Source organism: Perca fluviatilis, chromosome 17 (assembly GCF_010015445.1).
Source record: "Perca fluviatilis chromosome 17, GENO_Pfluv_1.0, whole genome shotgun sequence".
Lineage (NCBI taxonomy): Eukaryota > Metazoa > Chordata > Actinopteri > Perciformes > Percidae > Perca > Perca fluviatilis.
Genome location: NC_053128.1, coordinates 32283836 through 32305943, shown reverse-complemented (window position 1 = coordinate 32305943; position 22108 = coordinate 32283836). Strand labels below are relative to the sequence as shown.

The following is a 22108-nucleotide window of genomic DNA, read 5'->3' as shown; positions in this document are numbered from 1 at the left end:
CCCTAACTGTTTATACCTGCGCTGGTGGTCGCGCCACTAGCTGCAGTCTTCTCCTGAACAGAGGGGGCGCTAATGAGCAAAGGCTACCGACGTTGCTCTTTCTACGGACTAGAAGAAAGAAGAAAAAAAAAAGGTAAACAACGGCAGAACTGGCAGCAGCATTGACGTCAATGCTGCGATCTGATTGGATGAGATACTTGGTGGGATCGAGCCTTTCATTCACCATAAAAGAACTCATCTTAACCCGGTAAGTTTACCAGAGAGACCTGCAGTCACTCTGAGAGTCCTCGCATCACGTTGATGATGCACGAAGGGAGGGCGGGCGCCATTCATCTGATAAATATATCATATTTTCTCTTCTTTTTTTTTTGTGAGCGAGAGGTGAGCGATATTGACAGCTTCGTACCCACACGTCTTGTCCCAGTGGTCACTTCCACTGAGGCTGATTTCATCCCCGCTGGGAGCGTATGTTGAAGGTTAAAAGCACCGTATGGCTGCGTGGCTGCGTCTTGGTGTTTTTACCGCACGCTCTGAGACATGTGCAGAGGAGTCAGCATCTCCTCAAAGATGGCTCCCTTCACGTTGGAGCCTCGCAGGTTCGCCTCCTGAAGATCACATCCTGATAGGTCACAGTTCTGGGGAAAAACACACACACACACACACACACACACACACACACACACACACACACACACACACACACACACACACACACACACACACACACACACACACACACACACACACACACACACACACACACACACACACCTCCGCAATTCAAATGGACGGATAGTTGTCTACACGGAAGGGACTTTTGTGTTAGCGTGATTAGCGGGTTTGAGTATGTGTGTGTGTCTGTGTGCGTGTCTGTGGGTGCGCGTGTGTCTGTGTGTGTGTGTGTGTGCGTGTGTGTGTATATGTCTGTCTATGTGTGTGCATGTCTGTCTATGTGTGTGCATGTGTGTGTCTGTGCATGTCTGTCTGTGTGTGTGCGTGCGTGTCTGTGTATGTCTGTCTGTCTGTCTGTGTGTGCGTGTGTGTGTGTGCGTGTGTGTGTCTGTCTGTGTGTGTGTGTGTGCGTGTCTGTGGGTGCACGTGCATGTCTGTGTGTGCGTGTGTATCTGTGTGTGTGCGTGTCTGTGGGTGTGTGCGAGTGCGTGTCTGTGGGTGCCTGTGTGCATGTGTATCTGTGTGTGCGTGTGTATCTGTGTGTGTGTCTGTGTCTGTGTGTCTGTGCGTGTCTTTGTATGTGTGTGTGTGTGTGTCTGTGTGCGTGTCTTTGTATGTGTATCTGTGTGTGCGTGTGTATCTGTGTGTGTGTCTGTGTGTCTGTGCGTGTCTTTGTATGTGTGTCTTTGTGTGTGTGTGTGTGTGTGTGTGTGTGTGTGTGTGTGTGTGTGTCTGTTTTCTCACCTCCAGGTCTGTCCCGGCCAGTGTTGCTCCTCTAAGGTTGCAGTTCTTCAGTTTGGCGTTTTTCAGCGTTGCGACCCTCAGGTTGATCCCCGTCATCTGACTCCCCTCCATGTCCACGCCCTTTAGGTTGGCTCCTACACACACACACACATCAGTACAAACGTCACCTGCTCAGGTGTGTGTTGTGTGAGGAGTGTGTGTGATTGGCTGCTTTACCCTCCAGGTTGGCTTTGACTCCTGCAGGATCTTCAAAGTTGCAGCCTCTCAGTGACGCCCCTTCAGCGTTAGTACACAGCATCTTCACACCCTGCAGATTGGCTGCCTGACACACACACACAACCACACACACACACACACACACACACACACACACACACACACACACACACACACACACACACACACACACACACACACACACACACTAGAGATTCATAATGCAGAGCTGAAGTTGAGGAGTTTGTCATCTGGCACGTGATGTCTCTCTCTCCTTGCGTTACCGTTCTCAAACTCAGTTCTCTTCGGGAAGCAACAACCTCCGAGCTAGCGAGCTACACTGAAAATGTTTTGAAGAATATTTGGACGGTGCAACAAGACAGGCCTGCTCGGTTCTTTCGGGGAATGATTGTAAAGATTAACAAATAATATGTTTAGGGCGTTTCCTCTCTAACTGGGAGGTTTTGGGACTGATTGGTTGAGATTGCTGTGGAGGAAGTACACACAGAGATACACTGGTAAGAGTCAATGAGGGTTAACCATGTATCAGCTGATTTAAATATCTCACGGTACTGTGTCGTATCAACAGTTAACTTCATGTAATATTGTATGTGGTGTTATCTTTTGCGGGGTGCAGATGTTCCACCAGAACAAGTTCCTTCCTGAGACTATTTAGCAGATCCACCGTCACTGCGTCTGGAGCTTAGCTCCAGAGGGTATTATCTCCTATCCCAGAATGTACGTGCTTGTGGCAATGCAAGACTATTTAATACCAGATATATTCTTTTTAAGGTTGTTGTTTCTGGAAGCGAAGGGATTTTGAGAACACGGAGAGCGGAAGGTGATGCCGAGCTTTATACCGGAAATGTACTGCAGACTGGGTATTAAATGAAAGCCAAACCGCTGCTCACATCGAGGCAGGCCATGGACAGGTCTGCTCTCTCCAGGTTGGCCCCGCTCAGGTTAGCGTGGGCCAGGTTGGCTCCTCTCAGGTTGGCCATCTTGAAGTTGATGTAGCGCAGATCCAGGCGAGACAGATCGGCGCCGTTAAAGTTCAGACCCTGACAGACACACAAGAGAGAGGGTGAGACGGTCCCAAACAACAACGAAGAGTTCAAAGGTTGTATGGACGTTTGGGACTAGAGATGTTCTGATACCATTTTATTTTCCTTCCCCAAAACCTGAACTGATACCTGAACTTAATTATCAGACGATACTGAGTAGGGCTGCACGATATGAGGAAAATATGCGATAATGTTGTTGAATATCCCGATAACGATATAATTTGCGATAAATTAACAGCTGTTAGAGTGTACTGAGTTGTGCCTTTCTGTTGCTTTCAGTAGTCTTTTAAAATACAACAAATTGCTGGTTGAATTTAAAACAAATAATCATTTCTGACATTCTTTTATTGAACAAATTGAACATTGAGCACTAAATAGGCACTAAATAAGACCGACAGATACACTTTAAAGTGCAGTTTTCTACTGATATTTTCTTTCAACTGACACAAAAAAATCACGTAGTGTCTATAGCGATATGTCGCAACCTTTCGCGATATGTATATTGCGCCAGCTGATATTGCGATGACGATAAAAAATGATATATTGTGCAGCCCTAATACAGAGTAACGATCCGGTACCAGTGCGGTAAAAACTGTATATTAGGGCTGTCAATGGATTGAAATTTTTAAATCGTGATTAATCGCATGATCGTCCTTGGTAATCGCAAATTAAACCCCATTTTTATCTGTTCTAAATGTCCCTATCTTTTTTCTAGTTTGACAGTCAGTCAAACCGGCAAAAGCAAACATACAAACTACTTTAAAAGTACAATTCTTCTCTTTCTTCTTCTAAATTACATGGTATCAAGTCGCTGCATTTCCTTGTGGACTTGCTGGTACAGATACCAGCATTTTAGGCAGTACCAGAGGCATTTCCTTCCCTTCCTCTGGTTTCGGTATCGCTACGACGCTATTTGTGACTTGGGTGCGACTTGTTTTTGCGTCTACCTGACACCGGAGCTCTGACTTGGTCGTCGTGGCCAGCAGGTATCTGATGAACTCTTTGCGGCTCAGAGAAGAATGATCATCGGGGGGCTGAGAGGTCTGAACGAGAGACACACGCGTGGCGGTCAAACCCCCTGGAAAAAAATGCACTTCATCCTTAAACTGAATGTGTGATCTACGAAACGCTCGCGCACCTTTATGAGGGTCTCCAACTGCTCCGCCAGCTGTTCAATGCCAAAGAAGCGAGCCTCTTCCAGCACACCTGCAGCGGAGAGACTCGAGATTAGAAAGTCTACAATCTGTAATCTACCAGAAGAGTTTCACCAAATCAAATTTAAAGCGCCCATATTCTGCTCATTTTCAGGTTCATAAATGTATTTTAAGGTTGTACCAGAATAGGTTTACATGGTTTAATTTTCAAGAAACACCATATTTTTGTTGTACTGCACAGCTCTCTCTCACTGCTGCAGCTCCTCTTTTCACCCTGTGTTCAGGTCTCTGTTTTAGCTACAGAGTGAGACCTCTTTTCTTCTTCTGTACTATCTTTGATTGCACTCGCACATGCTCAGTAGCTCAGATCGTAGCTCATGTCAGCTAGCTCCATAGACAGTAAAAGAGAGCCTGTTTCTCCAACTTCAGTCAGTTCCACGGCAGTAAGATAATGTACTACTTGTTGTATGCATATTTAAAGGTGTGTGTGTGTGTATGAGTGAGTGAGTGTGTGTCTGTGTATATCTTTGTGTGAGTGTGTGTGTCCGTCTGGGTGTGTGTGTATGTCTTTGTCTGTGTGTGTGTGTGTGTCTGTGTGTGTCTTTGTGTGTGTGTGTGTGTGTGTGTGTGTGTCTTTGTGTGTGTGCTGTGTGTGTGTGTGTTGTGTGTATGTCTTTGTCTGTGTGTGTGTGTGTGTCTGTCTCTGTATATGTATTGGTGTGTGTGTGTGTGTGTATGTCTTTGTGGTGTGTGTGGGGATGTGTGTGTGTGTCTCTTTGTGGTGTGTGTGTGTGTGTGTGTGTGTGTCTGTGTGTCTGTGTGTTGTGTGTGTGTGTGTTTGTGTGTGTGTGTGTGTTTGTGTGTGTGTGTGTGTGTGTGTGTATTTGTGTGTGTGTGTGTGGGGGTGTGGCGTGTGTGTGTATATTTCTTTGTGTGTGTGTGTGTGTGTGTGTGTGTCTGTCTGTGTATATGTATTGTGTGTGTGTGCTTGTGTCGTCGTTGTGTTTGTGTTGTGTGTGTGGGGGTGTGTGTGTGTGTGTGTGTGTCTGTCTGTGTGTGTATATATGTGTGTGTGTGTGTGTGTGTGTGTGTGTGTCTGTGTGTGTCTGTCTGTGTGTGTATATATGTGTGTGTTATACCCAGAGGGTTGATGCCGTCGTTGATGATGAGCTGTCCGTGTCTCAGATAATTCAGGATGGGCTCAAAGTAGTCTGGACTGCGGTCGATCAGGTACGCCCCCTGAGAGTCCTGCTTGTTCCCCCAAACATCTGGACCGGACACACGGAGAAAGAGCCGATGACATCATCTGATATGGACTTAAAGGATGAAGGGAGCAATCCTACCTCTTCAGGAGAAAAAACAGTGACGTCACCTTTCTCTCTAAACATGTGGGCCAGCATGCTCTCCGGCTCTTTACTGACCAGCGTGCTCCTGAGGACACACACACACACACACACACACACACACACACACACACAAAAAAAAAAAAAAAAAAACACACACACACACACACACACACACACACACACACACACACACACACACACACACACACAGTGTTATCCCTTTAGTTGTTCATTGTCAAAAATCTGTGTTGCCCTTTTTATGAATGTTTACCTCCACCATGAATTCCAAGTATTCCTATTGGCTTGAAATTTAACATTTGCGTTAGCATGAACTGGGGTAGACGCTCCATATTGGAACATGGAGGACCACACGTATTCAAAATCCAAATTTCAGGAACAGGAGTCTTCTTCTAGCCTAGAAATCTAGACGCACCCTAGTGGCAGCAAATTTATTTTGCAGCCAGGGTCAGTCTAGGCACTCTCCGTTGGCTTGCGAGCTGGAAAAACCAAACTCTAGTCAGACCAATCACATCGTGTATAGAGTGGGTGGGCGGGGCTTATGGCTGCTGCTGCTGCTGGTGAACAGCGGTCTTCTGGAAGACTTGGAGTTCAGCTTTTCTTTGAGAAAAGAACAAAGAACGGCAGTGAAGTCATTCTTAAAAAAAGGAAAGATGCGTTCGGAGTTTTTCCGACCGGTCACGGCAAAAGTTTAATCTATCAACTAGCTCCGCTACCTTCTTCGTTGCTCTGATTGGTTGGAGCGCTATCCTATCGCGTGCAGAGGGGAATTTAAAAGACAACCGTTTATCCCGCCCCTCGGATTGAGCCCTGACCAATGGGGAGTTCCCAGACCTCAACATCTTAATGTGGATCTGGCTTGTCAGGCTAGTCTTCTTCTTCTTGGCCCAGAAAAAGAAAAATGAGATTGAAAAGAGCAAAGAGAGCGGCTTTTTGAAGCGTGGAGGCTACCGTAGCTGTGATACCTACTTTGAACTGCGTGGCGAGAGAGAGAGCCGATTGTTGATATATGATCTCAACGCTAGACGGGAGAGATTCCCCACACACTGGAGCTTTAACGCTTAGGAGGAACGACAACAAGAGCAGACCTGCAGACTCACAGGCCTCGCCGGCTCCGTGCCGACTGCTCGTATTTACCTCGTGGTCGTGAAGCAGCGCCCGCCCACGTTGAGCGTCAGCCAATCAGTGTGGGTCTGATCCTTCTCGGGGTCTGCGGGGTCGTCCTGAGGATCTGCACACACAGGGGTATAAAAAGGTACTGCAGGTCAACTGGGATTCAATCGGAGAAACCAACGTTCTCTCCCGGTAACCCTCGAGCGGGCTTCCTGTCGACCGTGCAACTTTTGGTTTTTCTGGATTAAAAATGAAAAATGTAAACATTTTGGTATATTTTTTTTTTAAAAAGACACTTTTGTCACTTTTTCCGATGTTTTGTTGATGTTTTCTGTGCTTATTGACATTTTCTTTTGAACTTTTTTCTACGTTTTTGTCATTTTTTAAGCTTTTTTTTATTTATTTTTTTTTAACGTTTTTGTCACTTTTTCCGAATTTTCAAAATGCTCTACAATGTAATAAAACACCAAAAGTAAATAATAAAAGTAGTGAACTGATTATTTACGATTTTTTTTTTTTTTTTTTACAATTTGGTTGAAAGAAACCCAAATTTCTGACATAGAAACTTTTTGAAAATGTCACACGCATGTTAAAAAAATAAAAAAAAAGGTTGGGTTTAGGAAAAGAACAGAGGGAAAGGCTTTAGTAACACAAACAAACGACAAAAAAAACGACAAAAACACGGCTCGATCTGACGAAGTAGCTCACCCAATCAGATCCGAGCATTGACATCAATGCTGCTGCCAGTTCTGCCGTTGTTTACCTTTTACATCTTCTTCTAGTTCAACATGTGTCAAACTCGAGGCCCGCGGGCCAAATCCGGCCCCTTGCAGATTTAGATCTGGCCCGTATATCAATTTGGGTTCACAATAAATTTTGGCCCTCCAAAAAAAAATTTAAATGCAATTATGCAAAGTATTTGAAAATATGACAGATTTGCCAACTCTGAGACTCAGAGATTCCCCCAGAAGCAGAGAGACAGTTTTCATATTCAGGCTGAGAAACTGGTTGTTGTTGTTTAAAAAAAAAAAAAATAAAAAAAAGTATGATTGTTTTGCTTGATTTGTTAAATTCTACGATGGCTAAGGAACTCTTCATGTCAACAATGCGACAAAAAGCGTACAAAAACGTTGGAAAAAGCAACAAATTTACAACAGGGTGACAAAAGTCTGAGAAAGCCACAAAAACAACAAAAATTAGGAAAAAAAGCTACCAAAATGTTTTAAAAAAAAAGTGACATGCAGTAACAAAAGCACATCAATAAACTCTCCTGGAAACCCCACATCGCTCATGGTCAATCAAAAATGTCCAAAACAATAGCTATATTACATAAAACCAAGTATTTTTTAAACAAGCCATCTCTGTATATTCTGTATTGTTCTCTTATTGTTCCATACTTTTCTTATTGTGTTGAAATATGGGGGCAAGCCTACACCACAAATATAAAACCTATTTTTATTTTACAAAAAAAAGCCATAAGGATAGCCAATCATTGACCGTATAATGAACTGACAAACTCAATATTTTGCAAATTTAAAGCAATAAAACTTTCAGATCTTGTCAGTCTGAATACTGCGGTCTTTATGTTTAAAGTCCATATGAAAATTTTGCCTGAAAACATATTATGTTTGTTTGAAAAACGGGAACAAAAATACAACCTAAGAGGAGAGAATATGTTGAAAAAACAAATGGTTAGAACAAATTTTAAAATGAATACGATTTCGGTAAATGGGGTCAACTTGTGGAACGGTCTCACCGATGAGCTTAAGAGGAGCAATTCCATTCATTATTTCAAAAAACAGTTTAAAACATCAATTTTTGTTAAATATATGGTGGGCTAAGACAAACTGTTTGTGATTAAGTGCATATGTCTGCAGGTATGTATGTATATATATATATATATATATACACACACATACTTCAGCCTATACCTTTTCAGTTACCACCCTTGTTTCTAATGAATTTGTTGTACATATATTATGCTCTATGTTCAGTAACCGAATAAACTTTCATTCATTCATTCATTCATTCCATGTTTGGCCCTTGGTGGGATTCTCTTTTCCCAGTGTGGCCCTCTGGGAAAATGAGTTTGACACCCCCTGTTCTAGTCCGTGGAAAGAGCAACGTCGGTAGCCTTTGCTCATTAGCGCCTCCTCTGTTCAGGAGAAGACCGCAGCTAGTGGCGCGACCACCAGCGCGGGTACAAATAGTCACGGCGTGTGCGTGGTGACTTGGAACGTCAACAGAAGTGACCACGCAGGAACTCACAGTGCACCTTTAATACTTCTACCTCGGGAAGACTTCTTTCACCGCTGCATCAAACTTACCTTCGAATGAATCTCCCTCCGATACGTAGAGCACGTCGTCATCTCTGCAGAAACAGACGCACACAGTCAGCATTTCTTACATACCACCCAGGGGAACCAAAGCCGGTCTACGGAAAGCCGCTGTGGGAACATAGCTAGGGCTGTGGGAACATAGTTAGGGCTGTGGGATCATAGCTAGGGCTGTGGAAACATAGTTAGGGCTGTGGGAACATAGCTAGGGCTGTGGGATCATAGCTAGGGCTGTGGGAACATAGCTAGGGCTGTGGGAACATAGCTAGGGCTGTGGGAACATAGCTAGGGCTGTGGGAACATAGGGCTGTGGGAACATAGGGCTGTGGGAACATAGCAAAGGCTGTGGGATCATAGCTAGGGCTGTGGGGTCATAGCTAGGGCTGTGGGGTCATAGCTAGGTCTGTGGGAACATTGGGCTGTGGGAACATAGCTAGGGCTGTGGGAACATAGCTAGGGTGGGAACATAGCTAGGGCTGTGGGAACATAGCTAGGGCTGTGGGAACATAGCTAGGGCTGTGGGATCATAGCTAGGGCTGTGGGAACATAGCTAGGGCTGTGGGAACATAGCTAGGGCTGTGGGAACATAGCTAGGGCTGTGGGATCATAGCTAGGGCTGTGGGATCATAGCTAGGGCTGTGGGAACATAGCTAGGGCTGTGGGAACATAGCTAGGGCTGTGGGATCATAGCTAGGGCTGTGGAAACATAGCTAGGGCTGTGGGAACATAGCTAGGGCTGTGGGATCATAGCTAGGGCTGTGGGATCATAGCTCACCTGATCAACGTGACGTCGTCTATGAGGCCGCCGTTCCCGTTATAGACGCTAGAGGCTTTTATTCCGAGTTTAGAGCTGGCCGCAGACAGTAAATCCTCCAGAGAGCCGTACACGGCCACCACCTGTGTCAAACAACACCGACAACACATACCAACTGACGTTAACGGTTCCAGTAAATCAAACAAGCCTTGTAACGCTAGCTAGCGGACGTGAGGGAACGTAAAGCGTAACGTCAAAGCTAAACTTACGTTAGCCGTTGTTGTTTATCGTTAGCACGAACATCAATGCTAACGGCTAATTCACTGGCGATGGCTTCCGGTTGTCGAATCTCGTAAAAACGAATAAATAGTTAAAACGATATGCCGTTAACAAGGTAAGAAGTTACTTTAGTTTGAGGCCATTACATTAACTGAAAATATTACAACTTAATTTACATTCGCATTTGAACTGACAGCTTTGATAAAGAATTTAGTGTGCGAGACCAGACCTAACTATTATAACGGTTTCATCTCCCACAGCTTACCTTCCCATTTGAAGAGGTTCCGTTGACAAACAGCGTGACTCTCCTCATGGCAAAATGAAATGAAACCAACTAAATGGTCTCGTTATCCATGAAAATACATTCTTTTAGCAACAGTGTGTTTCCTGTTTTCCTCTCCGCTCCAAACGCCCAGTGAAACGGAATAGGCCAATCAGCTACTTAGATCAAAAAGCAACAGCGAATCAGTGAACCGAGTGGGCGGGATTTCCAATATGCCCGCAAATCACTAACAATACTTTTTATTTGTTTACACTGTGTACATTTACTCAAGTACTGTACATAAATATAATTTCTGAGGTACTTCTACTTTACTTCCATTTAATGCTACTTTATACTTCTACTTTACTACATCTCAGAGGGAAATATTGTAGTTTAAGTATATTTTGCTTACTTTTACTTCAGTTGAATGTTGAATTCAGGACTTTTTTTTCTTGTAACAGAGTATTTCTAATCTATGGTATTGCTACTTGTACTCCAGTAAAATATCGGAGTACTTCTTCCAACATTGATACATAACGTCTGCTATTACTTTTAACTGCATATTTCACTGTATAATTAGTGGAAACTGAAATTTGAGTTCAAAAGTTGAAAAAAGGGTACTGAAATCTGGTCTGGCTCTGGGTCCTGAAGAATATATATATATTTGTTTTGACAGTAAATGAGGTATATTATTTTACATTATTCTTTTAATTTGTAGTTGTAAGGAGTAATTGAAATTGGCACTTGTTTTACAAAGAGCTTTATTAAACAAATTATTCCCCCAAGGCATAAAATAAGAGCTCCTTTTAACATACACATAATAACTCAAAAGGAAATTGTGCAATTAAAGTCCCAGAGCATGTTCATTCGGCAAAAGCAGGGGACATTATTTTCAAAGAATACAAATTCTTTATGAAAAGGATTTCTCAGTTTTATGATGAGCGAGGTGCACGTTCAGCCCCGACCAAACAGAGCCAAGCGTTCATTAACCCTCCTGGTGTCAAAATTGTGTTTCATCACGATATTATATTGTGCAGCTCTACCGGTAACGTGTCCCAGGAACTCATGTTTTGTTTTCAACCCCAACAATCAGAAAATCAATTTGAGCATGGCATATTTATTTATCTTTATTTTCAAACCCATAATAATAATAATACATCTTAAACTTCTTATTTTTGCCACAAATGTCACAAGAGGAAGTGCAAAAACACAAACAAACAATCGACCAATAACCGCAACCCGACTCAAGTACAGCACGACTCTGAAATGCTTGGCTTAGTTTTTTCAGTCTCCGGTTAGTTCTGGGAGCTGTTGGGAGCATTTTATGAGTCTCTTCAAGTCTGCAAGAGACGGTGATTCAGCAGGTCGGAATATTAAAAGAAGATATGACATCTCATCAACTGTAGGGCTGGGCATCGTTTTGATTTCAACAATCCTGATTCACATTCTTCCTTTCGATTCCGGTTCTTATCAATTCTCGACTCCCATTCTTTGAAATGGGTCACATGCTCAGGCTACGTTCACATCGCTACCTTTTGGTTTAAAAAAAAAGGAATATCTTCTGCTGCGTTTCCCCCTCTCATTCCTCCTGCTCTGGCGTTTCCGAGCCCCTAAACCGGAGACATTTGGAAACACACCGACACTGCAATTGTAATTTTGGAATCAATTCCGTGTTGGAAGCGGTTCTCGGTGCCCGGCCCTGTGAACTGTGCGTGAGCATTAAAGGGTACTGTACTTCAGTAGTGATATAAAGTTATTTTACTTGTTTATAAACCTGTTTCCGGACATCAGTGATTTTTTTTCATGCAATGTCCCAGACAGATCATTGAGGTCCTCCACTGCTTTCCTGTTACAGTCAACGTTCCTTATGTGTACCGGTGAAAGTGCTTTCTGTTGTTATGGGCCCAAACTGTGGAACTTACAAGGAACACGCCGACTTATCGGGACTTTAGCTTATTCACCGTAACCCCCAGAGTTAGACAAGTCCATACATACCCTTCTCATCTCCGTGCGTGCTGTAACGCTGTCTGACGGCTCCAGCGGCATCAGCCCATCACAGAACAGGCAGGTGACTGGTTCCAGTAATCCTACTGCTCCCAATAAGTGACAAAATAACGCCAACATGTTCCTATTTACAGGTTGTGATTTTTAGAGTCACAGCGTGTACAAAAAACAACGTAACATGAGACACAGCCGTCTTCTAACTGTAAACAAACCGGGAACTGTATTCTCAGGCGGAAGAATATAGTACTTGGGCGGAGTGATATGCTCGCAGCAAGCCTGTCTGAGAATATAGTTCCCAGTTTGTTTACGGTTAGAAGATGGCTGTGTCTCATGTTACGTTGTTTTTTGTACACGCTGTGACTCTACAAATCACAACATGTAAACAGGCGTTATTTTGTCATTTTTGTCACAATTCGGAGCAGTAAGCTAGTTGGAACCAGTTACTTGCAGGATCTGTGCTAGGCTAAGCTAATGCTGGAGCCGTCAGACAGCCTTACAGCATGCACAGAGATGAGAAGGGTATGTATGGACTTGTCTAACTCTGGGGGTTACAGTGAATAAGCTAAATTCCTAATTAGTCGGTGTGTTCCTTTAAGACAAACAAGAGGTCACATTGCTAGAGCTGGGTATCGTTCAAAAAGGTCCAATACCAATACTTCCATACCGGTTCTTAAACAATATTTTTTTTCGATACCAATTTTATAAAAACAAAAATAAATTTCAACATTACGGCACAAATCTTTGTATTTATGTTTCAGCTCCGACTACGTCTCTGTGCGTAACGTAGAGTTTCTCCTGCGTGTCTCCACGCAGTGTAACGTCAGACAGCCAATCACAGACATTATTAGATCTTGGTAGACGCATGCTGCGTGCTCATTAGCTCACTGACGCTGATGAGATTTACTCCTTAGGTTTTGAAATTGGGTATTGAATGACGAGGCATTTTTCGAACGCTCATACTTTAGAGTAGCCTGGTTGACCCCAGACCCTTCTCAGTTATAAGTGAGAGTGGGTCTGGGGAAGCTTCATTCACAGCCCATCTCCAACGGACGCCGCTCAAATGCCTCTGGGCGCAATTGGATAGTCCTTCAACCAATCAGACGAACGATCTGGGTGACGTAGCAGCGACAGCGGCATCAACAGGTTGCTGCAGTGGCCGTCATGTTGAATGTAAACAAGAAGCTGCTCGCCATCGCTCTGCTATCGTAATTGTGTAAAGCCCGCCTCAACGGTTGGGATTGGTGTAAAGCCCTCCCCAACGGTTGGGATTGGTGTAAAGCCCGCCCCAACGGTTGGGATTGGTGTAAAGCCCTCCCCAACGGTTGGGATTGGTGTAAAGCCCGCCCCAACGGTTGGGATTGGTGTAAAGCCCTCCCCAACGGTTGGGATTGGTGTAGAACCCCGCCAACGGTTGGGATTGGTGTTGAGCCCGCCCCAACTGTTGGGATTGGTGTAGAGCCCGCCCAACGGTTGTGATTGGTGCCTCGATTTGGAAAAACTGGGAATGGGCTTGAATGGGCTCTTGGCCAGTGTGACTTGAAGAGCAAATCTCAAATTTGCCGGAAGTTCGTCAGGGTTTCCCCAGGCTAATACCACGTATAAACACCACTAACAAACTCGATACTTTAGAGGCAATTCGGTCGGTGTGTTAAAAAGTATTGAATTCGGTACCCAGCCCTACACGTTGCATACTGTGACCCTGTGAACTGTGTGTGTGTGAGCATTACAAGTTACTTCAGTTGCATCAGATAACATGGATCAAAGTTCACAGTACAACCCGATCGACTGATTGAGTTTGCAAGCAGCACCACCCTTTTTACAAACAAGATAAAGACTCAGCTGAAAGCCCGTACGTTTACAGCTCAACCAAGTTCTGAAACATCTTTAAAAAGTTAGGCAATCTTTCGAGTAGTAAAGTATAATGTAGGCCAGCAAATAATGTCTGCGTTACCTTTAGGTTACAGTCCAGTGTTTCGCAGACGTTATGTTCTGACAAAGTGCTTCAAATAAGGCACATACAAGGGAGACAGTAATATACAGAGTTAAGGCTTAATACGTGAGAAAGAATTTATATCAGACTGCATCAGACATGCACTCAAAACACCAGGTGCAGAATATGCATTTACAGAGGCTGGCTGGGTTAAAATGATCATTGTTAGAGTGAACTGATATCCATTAATTTATCCGGAAATGGATCTTTTAATATCTGCCTTTTCACCATGGATGCAGAAGTAAAAAGTCCTTTAATCAAACTTTTCAGCGGTCAGTTGTTAATGTAAACATTAACCCGCTGCATTATTTAAATATCTGAGGGTTTGCTTCTTGTTGGTACAATTTACAGCAGAAGTTCTCTGAGAATCTCTGTTATATCCAAGATGAACTGGTAATTCCCCTAACCTGATTGATATCAAATTAAATCATAAATGTAATCAAAACGGGAGATACATTAGGCAGCGTGTGTGTATGTGTGTGGGGAGTGTGTGTGCGTATGTGTGTGGGGAGTGTGTGCGTGTGTATATGTGTGTGGGGAGTGTGTGTGCGTATGTGTGTGGGGAGTGTGTGCGTGTGTGTATATGTGTGGGGGAGTGTGTGTGCGTATGTGTGTGGGGATGTGTGTGTGTGTGTGTGTGTGTGTGTGTGTGTGTGTGTGTGTGTGTGTGTGTGTGTGTGTGTGGATCTGAATTACGGCGGCAGATACACAGATTCATTACAAGATAGGGTGTATGTGCTGCTTTCATGTGGTGTCGGGATAATTGGGAAAATGAGTTCCCGGCCAGGTGAACTCCAACTGCATTTACATTGTGAGCCAGGTTATGTCTTATGTGCCCTTCTAGTTTTAACAGCATCCTAACGTTTCTGTATCTGTGTGAATTTAACAAAAAGTTCAGTAGTGAAAGCCGGCTTATTTAACGTCTAGAGACACATTAGACATCAAGACCCCAATGCATGGGAAATTAGGGTCCAGGTTGAAAAAACATACTGAATTTTCTCTTTAGTTTCTCATATCTTCTGACCCAAACTCCCCTCCTCCTCTACACAAGCACTCACCTTTGTGTTTTATAGTTAAATACATTTTGCTTTTGAACCACCATGTCTGCCCTCACAGTTCTCTCTCTCTCTCTCTCCACGTTAGTGAAACATACTGAATTTTCTCTTTAGTTTCTCATATCTTCTGACCCAAACTCCCCTCCTCCTCTACACAAGCACTCACCTTTGTGTTTTATAGTTAAATACATTTTGCTTTTGAACCACCATGTCTGCCCTCACAGTTCTCTCTCTCTCTCTCCACGTTAGTGAAACTATTCGTTTCCACTGTCCTCTGTGTCCTCCGTGTCGTCCTCTCCACCGTCGTTCTGTCCGTCTCCGTTCCTCTCGGGGTAGTTGAGGATGTTCCGGCTGCTCTGCATGACGCACTGCTGCTGTTTGAAATACACCTTCAGCGCTCCCTTAATCAACACAAACGCGATGCCGCCCTGTGGAGAAAGAGGAGGCCAAAATAAGGGACTTCTAGAACCGATGAAAAACACCACGTGTGAAGTACCAAAAATGTTTTTCATATCAAAGTGCCCATATTGCTGGGATTTGGGGTGTAATTTTGTGTCTCTGGTGCTTCCACATGCATACAAACTTAGAAAAAAAAACATCCATGGTGTTCTGAGTGAGATCTGGTTTCTGAATGTGTCCTGCCTTCAGTCTCCTGGTGAGCTGGTCAACATCTGCACGGCTTTCTACGTCACTAGGCGAGACGAGCTGGCTAACCTCGTAGCGTTAGCGTTAGCATGATAACGCTAGTATGCTACCTCGTTCTCAATAGCAAAGCACTGCTACAACACACACACGTTTACCAGAATCTCCAAAATAGCCATACTATCGCGAGAGAACGCGGCGTACTATCGCGAGAACGCGGCGATACTATGCGGCGAAAGCGTACCATGACGAAGAAGCGCGGTACCATCGAGAGAGCGTGATTACCATCGAGGAAGAGCGTGGCGTTACTATCGAGAGAACGTGGCGTACCATCGAGAAAGCAAAAATAAAAAAAAGCAGCCGTACTATGCGGGAGAACGCTTCGGCGATACTAATCAGCGAGAACGTGGCTTACCATGAGACGGGCCACCCGCGAGAAACGTAGTACTGCCGAGAGCACGCGTCTATGAGAGAACGTGCGGTAATACTATCGAGGCGGGCATATCGGCGAGAACGTGCCTACAACACACCCAACCCCCCCCCACCCACCCACCCCCACCTCCCCACCACCACACCCCCCCCAACACAAAAAAAACAACTACTACAGCGCGCCCTCCAAGGAGCGTACTCCCCGCGCGCGCGCGCCACCACGCCCCGCCCGCCGCCGCGCAAGCGCCCGGGCGCACCCCCCCCCCCCCCCCCGCCCCCGCGCCCCCCCCCCCCCCGCCCCCCCCACCGACCCTCCCCCCCCCCCCCCCCCCCCCCCACCCCACCACCCGCCACCCACCAACCCGCCACCCCCCCCCCCGCCCCCCCAGCCCCCCCCTCCCCGCAGCCTTCCCCCGCCCGGCGCCCCGCCCCACAAGAACGAGCCGCCACACGGGCCTTGTGAGCGTACTTTATAAAATATATATTTATTGTATTTAATTAAAGTGCATCAACATAAACAAAATTGCAAAGGCAAACCCTTTCTCTAAGTGAAAAGTCACTGTGCAGTGTGCAACAAAGATTGTTAAACATCCAAATTATTTATACTGCATAATGAACCGCCAAAATAAGGGATTTCTAGAACCGATGAAAAACACCACGTGTGAAGTACCAAAAATGTTTTTCATATTAAAGTGCCCATATTTCTGGGATTTGGGGTGTAATTTTGGGTCTCTGGTGCTTCCACATGCATACAAACTTTGAAAAAAAAAAACATCCATGGTGTTCTGAGTGAGATACGGTTTCTGATACTCCATGGATGGGTTTTCTTCAAAGTTTGTATGCATGTGGAAGCACCAGAGACCCCAAAGTGACTTTTCAGTCAGAGAAAGGGTTTGCCTTTGCAATTTTGTTTATGTTGATGCACTTTAATTAAATACAATTAAATATATATTTTTAAAATATATTTACAGTTCGCAGTTATTTTGTTTTAAATGGAAGTGGGGGGAAGAATTGAATCGTATATAGAGTTTTTTATAAAAAAATTAAAAAATAATCGCCCAGTTCTAGCGTGACGTTGTTCTCGCGAACCGTAAGACATGTAAGGCTGCACGGTTCGGCTCGACCACAGGTCAGTAGTGGCAGCGTAAAAGTCCATTCCCTTCAACTTGCTTATTATCTTTTGCCGAGTGTTGTTATACAGCTGAGGAAGAGCAACGTCAGGTACTAGGTACTAGGGCTGTCCTCGACTAAAGAAATTCTTAGTCGACTAGCCTAACACTTATACGATTTTGTCGACTAATCGATTAGTTGATTTAATTGACAGAGCTGTGCGCTTAGAGAGGTGGTTAAGACTAGAAAAGCACAATATAAATGTAGTTAATTAACCATCTGTAAAACTGAGTTTCTCCACAATTAATCCTGCAAAAGCACCACTTTAAATCTTGTGTTCACCATAAATGTGCCGATAAGTTTCTTGGAAATGAGTAATTAATAGGGGTGGTACGGTTCACAAAACCCACGGTTCGGTTTGTATGACGGTTTTAGGGTCACGGTTTTCGGTTCAGTACGGTTCTTGTTATTTTTTCTTTTAATCTTTAACACTCCAGAATATACTTCAGCATATAGCTAAAATTAGCATATTGAATGCATGTTGCACAAAACGTGCACACAGTGGCAGTTCTATATTGTTTTATTTCATCATAGGTACCATTAAATCCAAAATGTTCCCACACACCAGACTATAAACGACGCTGGCGCATCCTCCAGCTCTGGGCAGCCTCTCTCCCACTGGACATTTCTACAGGTCACATGACCTGCAGCGGCACCCCACTCCACTTGAGGAGTGGTCGGCTCGGTGTCTCTCAAAATCTGATGAAAATCTTTTAAACTGACCTTTGTCGATTTGAAATGAAGACAGATTCAGCAACTGCACGGCCTATTTCTCGCTTAAAATGTTTTCAGAAACACGTTTCGGTGAACTATTTTAGTACAATATGAGATCGTATTCTGGAACGAGCCCGCATGACAGTCTGGCTTTGAAATTAGGGACCAGCCAGACCCATGTAACGCAATCGTCCAATCAGCTGCCATGGGTTGCGTTTGTCACGCCCATCCCGCTCGTCATTTCCAGTAAGTGTTTTAACATAGGTGTATAAAGTGGGCACTACGGCAGTAAGAGGTTAGTGACCATTAACAGTGTACTGACGAACCGTGCGGTACACACATGCTCCGAACCGAGACTAGCGAACCGAGCGGTTCGGGTGTTTTTTCATGAACCGTACCACCCCTAGTAATTAAGCACGAATAAGCATAAAAAATGACTTATCAACTAAAGAAATCTAAGTCGACTAAGACCAAAACGGCCGATTAGTCGACTAATCGGCTAAGAGGTGGCAGCCCTACTAGGTACTGTATATCGAGCGTCCAAAACTTTCAGCATGTTGTTAAACCCTCTCTTCTCAACAGAGTAAACTGGCAGCATATCCGTAGCTATGCAGAGGGTAATTTCCTGACTACTACTGAAGAGGGGGAGAAAATTTTTTTTTAAAAATCGTTTTTTTGAAAATATGAATCGATTTGACCTACCAACTCGATTTTTAAAGCAAATAGATTTTTTTCCCAGCCCTACGTCACGCATGTAAAAAAAAAAAATTGCCCGCCATTGACCTACATTGAGAGTGGTTTGGTTTAGGAAAAGAACACAGGGAAACACAAAATAAGCCACAAAAACACAGGAAAAAACGACAAAAACATGCTTAGGAAAACAATAAACGGTTGGGTTTAGGAAAGAAACATCGGGGGGAAGGCTTAAAAAAATAAATAATAAAAAAAAAACACAGTTGAAAACGACCAACCTCCTTACGCGGACCTACGTCCCTTTATACCAGTGGTTCCCAACCTGGGGTCCGGGGACCCCTTAGGGGGGCGGCAAAGATCACAGGGGGGGGCGCAAGTCTTTATCTGGTTTGAGGTTGAGGTAAAAAAAATATATATATATATTTGCACGTTAAACAAATTATGATAATACACTAGAATATATAATGTATACAAAAGTCTGTGTGAAAACTATAGATTTTTGTTCTCGCTTAAAATTGTAGGCAGGCTACTTAGTAGGGGGGCCGCTCAGCTTTTCTTAGACATGAGTAGGGGGGGCGCTCAGCTTTTCTTAGACATGAGTAGGGGGGGCGCTCAGCTTTTCTTAGACATGAGTAGGGGGGGCGCCAAGGAAAAAAAGGTTGGGAACCACTGCTTTATACTACTCGCTACGGCAGAAATACACTCGTAATGTAGGTCAATGGCGGGCGATTTGCGTTGATAAACACGCTAAAAACCGATTATGCGTCTTGATTTATTTATACTGTACTTTTATACTGTACTTTATACTGTAATTAAGTTGAGGATTAGATGAGGTGAGCAATATATTGTCTGTTTGAGGGTATATTCATATTGTCTTAAAATTATTGCTGCATTTATCACATTGCTACTGTGTTTACTAAATTTATAGTTTATTTGCATTGACTTTTGTATTTTCGGGTGCCTGTTAAGACCTGGCTAGGGACAACAGATGGAAACTAGCACTTGTAGCTAACTCTGGCTTGTTTGCAGCCAAGTAACTTGTCTGTTGATCAATGAGCATCGTCCCTATCAAATAAATAAACAAAATAACTCGCCAAAATGGCATACGAATTGGCGTGTCGTACATACGCCACTTCATGAGATCGGTCTGCAATGTCACACAATGTCAACGTTAGCTTCATGCTAGTGATTCATTTAATAGTTGACGACTAGTTGATTCATCTTTGCAGCCTTAAAAAATAAAAAAAAAAGACTGTACATGAATTCTTAAATATACAATAGACGAGGGGGGGGGGGGGTATATTCACCAGCACAGTGCGCTGCAGATTAGAGGGCATGCGTCTGAACAGCAGGCGTCCCACCAGACTGGCGATGGAGGGGAAGACCAGCGCTCCACACAGAGTCCTGGACACGGAGAGGTGATCTCCGGCGCCGAACCCGTCACCAGGGACCCGGGGAACGTAGCGCCGGCCACCTGACACACAACACACCGTCCAGATTCATGCTTCAAGGAGGCTCCGAGCAGGGCTTTCTCAGTACCCTACATAGGCTTAAACCTGTGGGTTGGTGTGAGTGTGTGTGTGTGTGTGTGTGTGTGTGTGTTCGTGGGGAGTGTGTGTGTTTACCGTGTCTGTGTGTCAGGTGTGGTGTGCGTGTGTTAGTACAGGGGTGTGTGTGTGTACATATGTGTGTGTGTGTGTGTGTGTGTGTATTCGTGGAGAGTGTGTGTGTGGTGTGTGTGTTTGTACAGGCATGTGTGTGTGTGTGTACATATGTGTGTGTCTGTGTGTGTATTCGTGGAGAGTGTGTTTGTACAGGCATGTGTGTGTGTGTACATATGTGTGTGTGTGTACATATGTGTGTGTGTGTGTGTGTGTGTGTATTCGTGGAGAGTGTGTGTGTACGTGCGTGTGCATGCGTATGTGTGTGCGTGCATGTTCGAGTGTGTGTGTACATATGGGGTGGGTGGGGGAGGAGTATGTGTATGTGTGTTCGTGGGGAGAGTGTGTGTGTGTGTGTGTGTACATATGGGGGGTGTATGTGTGTTCGTGGGGAGCGTGTGTACGTGCGTGTGTAGAGTGTATGTGCATGCGTATGTAGAGTGTGTGTGCATGCGTATGTGCATGCATGCGTGCGTGTGAGCGTGTGTGTGTGTGTGTGTTTGTACAGGCATGTGTGTGTGTGTACATATGTGTGTGTGTGTGTGTGTGTGTGTGTGTGTGTGTGTGTGTGTGTGTGTGTGTGTGTGTGGGGAGGAGTTAATGTGTGTGTGTATTTGTGGAGAGTGTGTGTGTACGTGCGTGTGCATGCGTATGTGTGTGCATGTGCGAGTGTGTGTGTACATATGGGGGGGTGGGGGAGGAGTATGTGTATGTGTGTTCGTGGAGAGTGTGTGTACGTGCGTGTGTAGAGTGTGTGTGCATGCGTGCGTGTGTGTGAGCGTGTGTGTGTGTGTGTTCGTGGGGAGTGTGCATGTGTGTACCGTGTCTGTGTGTCAGGTGTGGTGTGCGTGTGTTAGTACAGGCATGTGTGTGTGTGTGTATGTGGGGGGGGAGAGGGGGAGAGTATGTGTGTGTGTGTGTGTGTATATTTGTGGGGGTGTGTGTGTGTGCATGACTGTGTGTTTGTGGGGAGTGTGTGTGTGGTGTGTGTGTTTGTACAGGCATGTGTGTGTGTGTGTGTACGTGTGTGTGTGTGTGTGTGTGGGGTAAGTATGTGTGTGTGTATTCGTGGAGAGTGTGTGTACGTGCGTGTGCATGCGTATGTGTGTGCGTGTGTGAGTATGTGTGTACATATGGGGGGTGGGGGAGGAGTATGTGTATGTGTGTTCGTGGGGAGAGTGTGTGTGTGTGTATTCGTGGAGAGTGTGTGTGTACGTGCGTGTGCATGCGTATGTGTGTGCGTGTGCATGTGCGAGTGTGTGTGTACATATGTGTATGTTATGTGTGTGTGTGTGTGTGTATGTATGTGTGTGTGTGTGTGTGTGTGTATGTGGGGGAGGGGTATGTGTGTGTATATTTGTGGGGAGTGTGTGTGTGTGCATGACTGTGTGTTTGTGGGGAGTGTGTGTGTGGTGTGTGTGTGTGGGGGTAAGTATGTGTGTGTGTATTCGTGGAGAGTGTGTGTACGTGCGTGTGCATGCGTATGTGTGTGCGTGTGTGAGTATGTGTGTACATATGGGGGTGGGGGAGGAGTATGTGTATGTGTGTTACGTTGGGGAGAGTGTGTGTGTGTGTGTGGGGAAGTATGTGTGTGTATGTAAACTTGGAAGTGTGTGTGTGTACATATGGGGGTGGGGGAGGAGTATGTGTATGTGTGTTCGTGGGGAGAGTGTGTGTACGTGCGTGTGTAGAGTGTGTGTGCATGCGTATGTGCATGCGTGTGTGTGTGTGTGCATGCGTGTGTGTGTGCATGCGTGCGCGTGTGTGTGTGTGTGTGTGTGTGTGTGTGTGT

At 44.8% G+C, this 22108-nt stretch overlaps 2 protein-coding genes across 5 annotated transcripts in view; both read right to left on the bottom strand.

The window, feature by feature from the left end:
* Positions 1-360: 360 nt before the first annotated feature.
* Positions 361-10096, bottom strand: kctd9b (potassium channel tetramerization domain containing 9b). Its single transcript, XM_039780268.1, has 12 exons — positions 9962-10096; positions 9439-9560; positions 8655-8698; positions 6352-6445; positions 5223-5281; positions 4990-5118; positions 3835-3902; positions 3644-3739; positions 2544-2693; positions 1633-1738; positions 1417-1550; positions 361-635 (listed from the first exon to the last, which is right to left on the bottom strand). The coding sequence occupies exons 1-12, from the start codon at positions 10007-10009 to the stop codon at positions 519-521; spliced, it is 1167 nt and encodes a 388-aa protein (XP_039636202.1). The 5' UTR covers positions 10010-10096; the 3' UTR covers positions 361-518.
* Positions 10097-14015: 3919 nt separating this feature from the next.
* Positions 14016-22108, bottom strand: part of march5l (membrane-associated ring finger (C3HC4) 5, like) — a 15588-nt gene continuing 7495 nt past the window's right edge. For 2 of the 4 annotated variants that reach the window (XM_039780275.1, XM_039780276.1), the window contains exons 6-7: positions 19963-20129; positions 14016-15435 (exon numbers count right to left, since the gene is read on the bottom strand). In XM_039780275.1, the coding sequence (XP_039636209.1) occupies positions 15262-15435; positions 19963-20129 (341 nt within the window). In that variant the 3' untranslated portion in view covers positions 14016-15261. The remainder of the gene's footprint in view (positions 15436-19962; positions 20130-22108) is intronic. The other 2 variants (XM_039780277.1, XM_039780278.1) reach the window with 2 other exon arrangements.

Bases quoted from the DNA above. Each gene is read 5' to 3' on its own strand.
- kctd9b (XM_039780268.1), bottom strand. From the start codon at position 10,009: ATGAGGAGAGTCACGCTGTTTGTCAACGGAACCTCTTCAAATGGGAAG. The intron at 3,740-3,834 runs GTGCGCGAGCGT...TCTCTCGTTCAG, and splicing joins AGTTGGAGACCCTCATAAAG to ACCTCTCAGCCCCCCGATGA. The intron at 636-1,416 runs GTGAGAAAACAG...GTTTTTCCCCAG, and splicing joins TGGCCGGGACAGACCTGGAG to AACTGTGACCTATCAGGATG.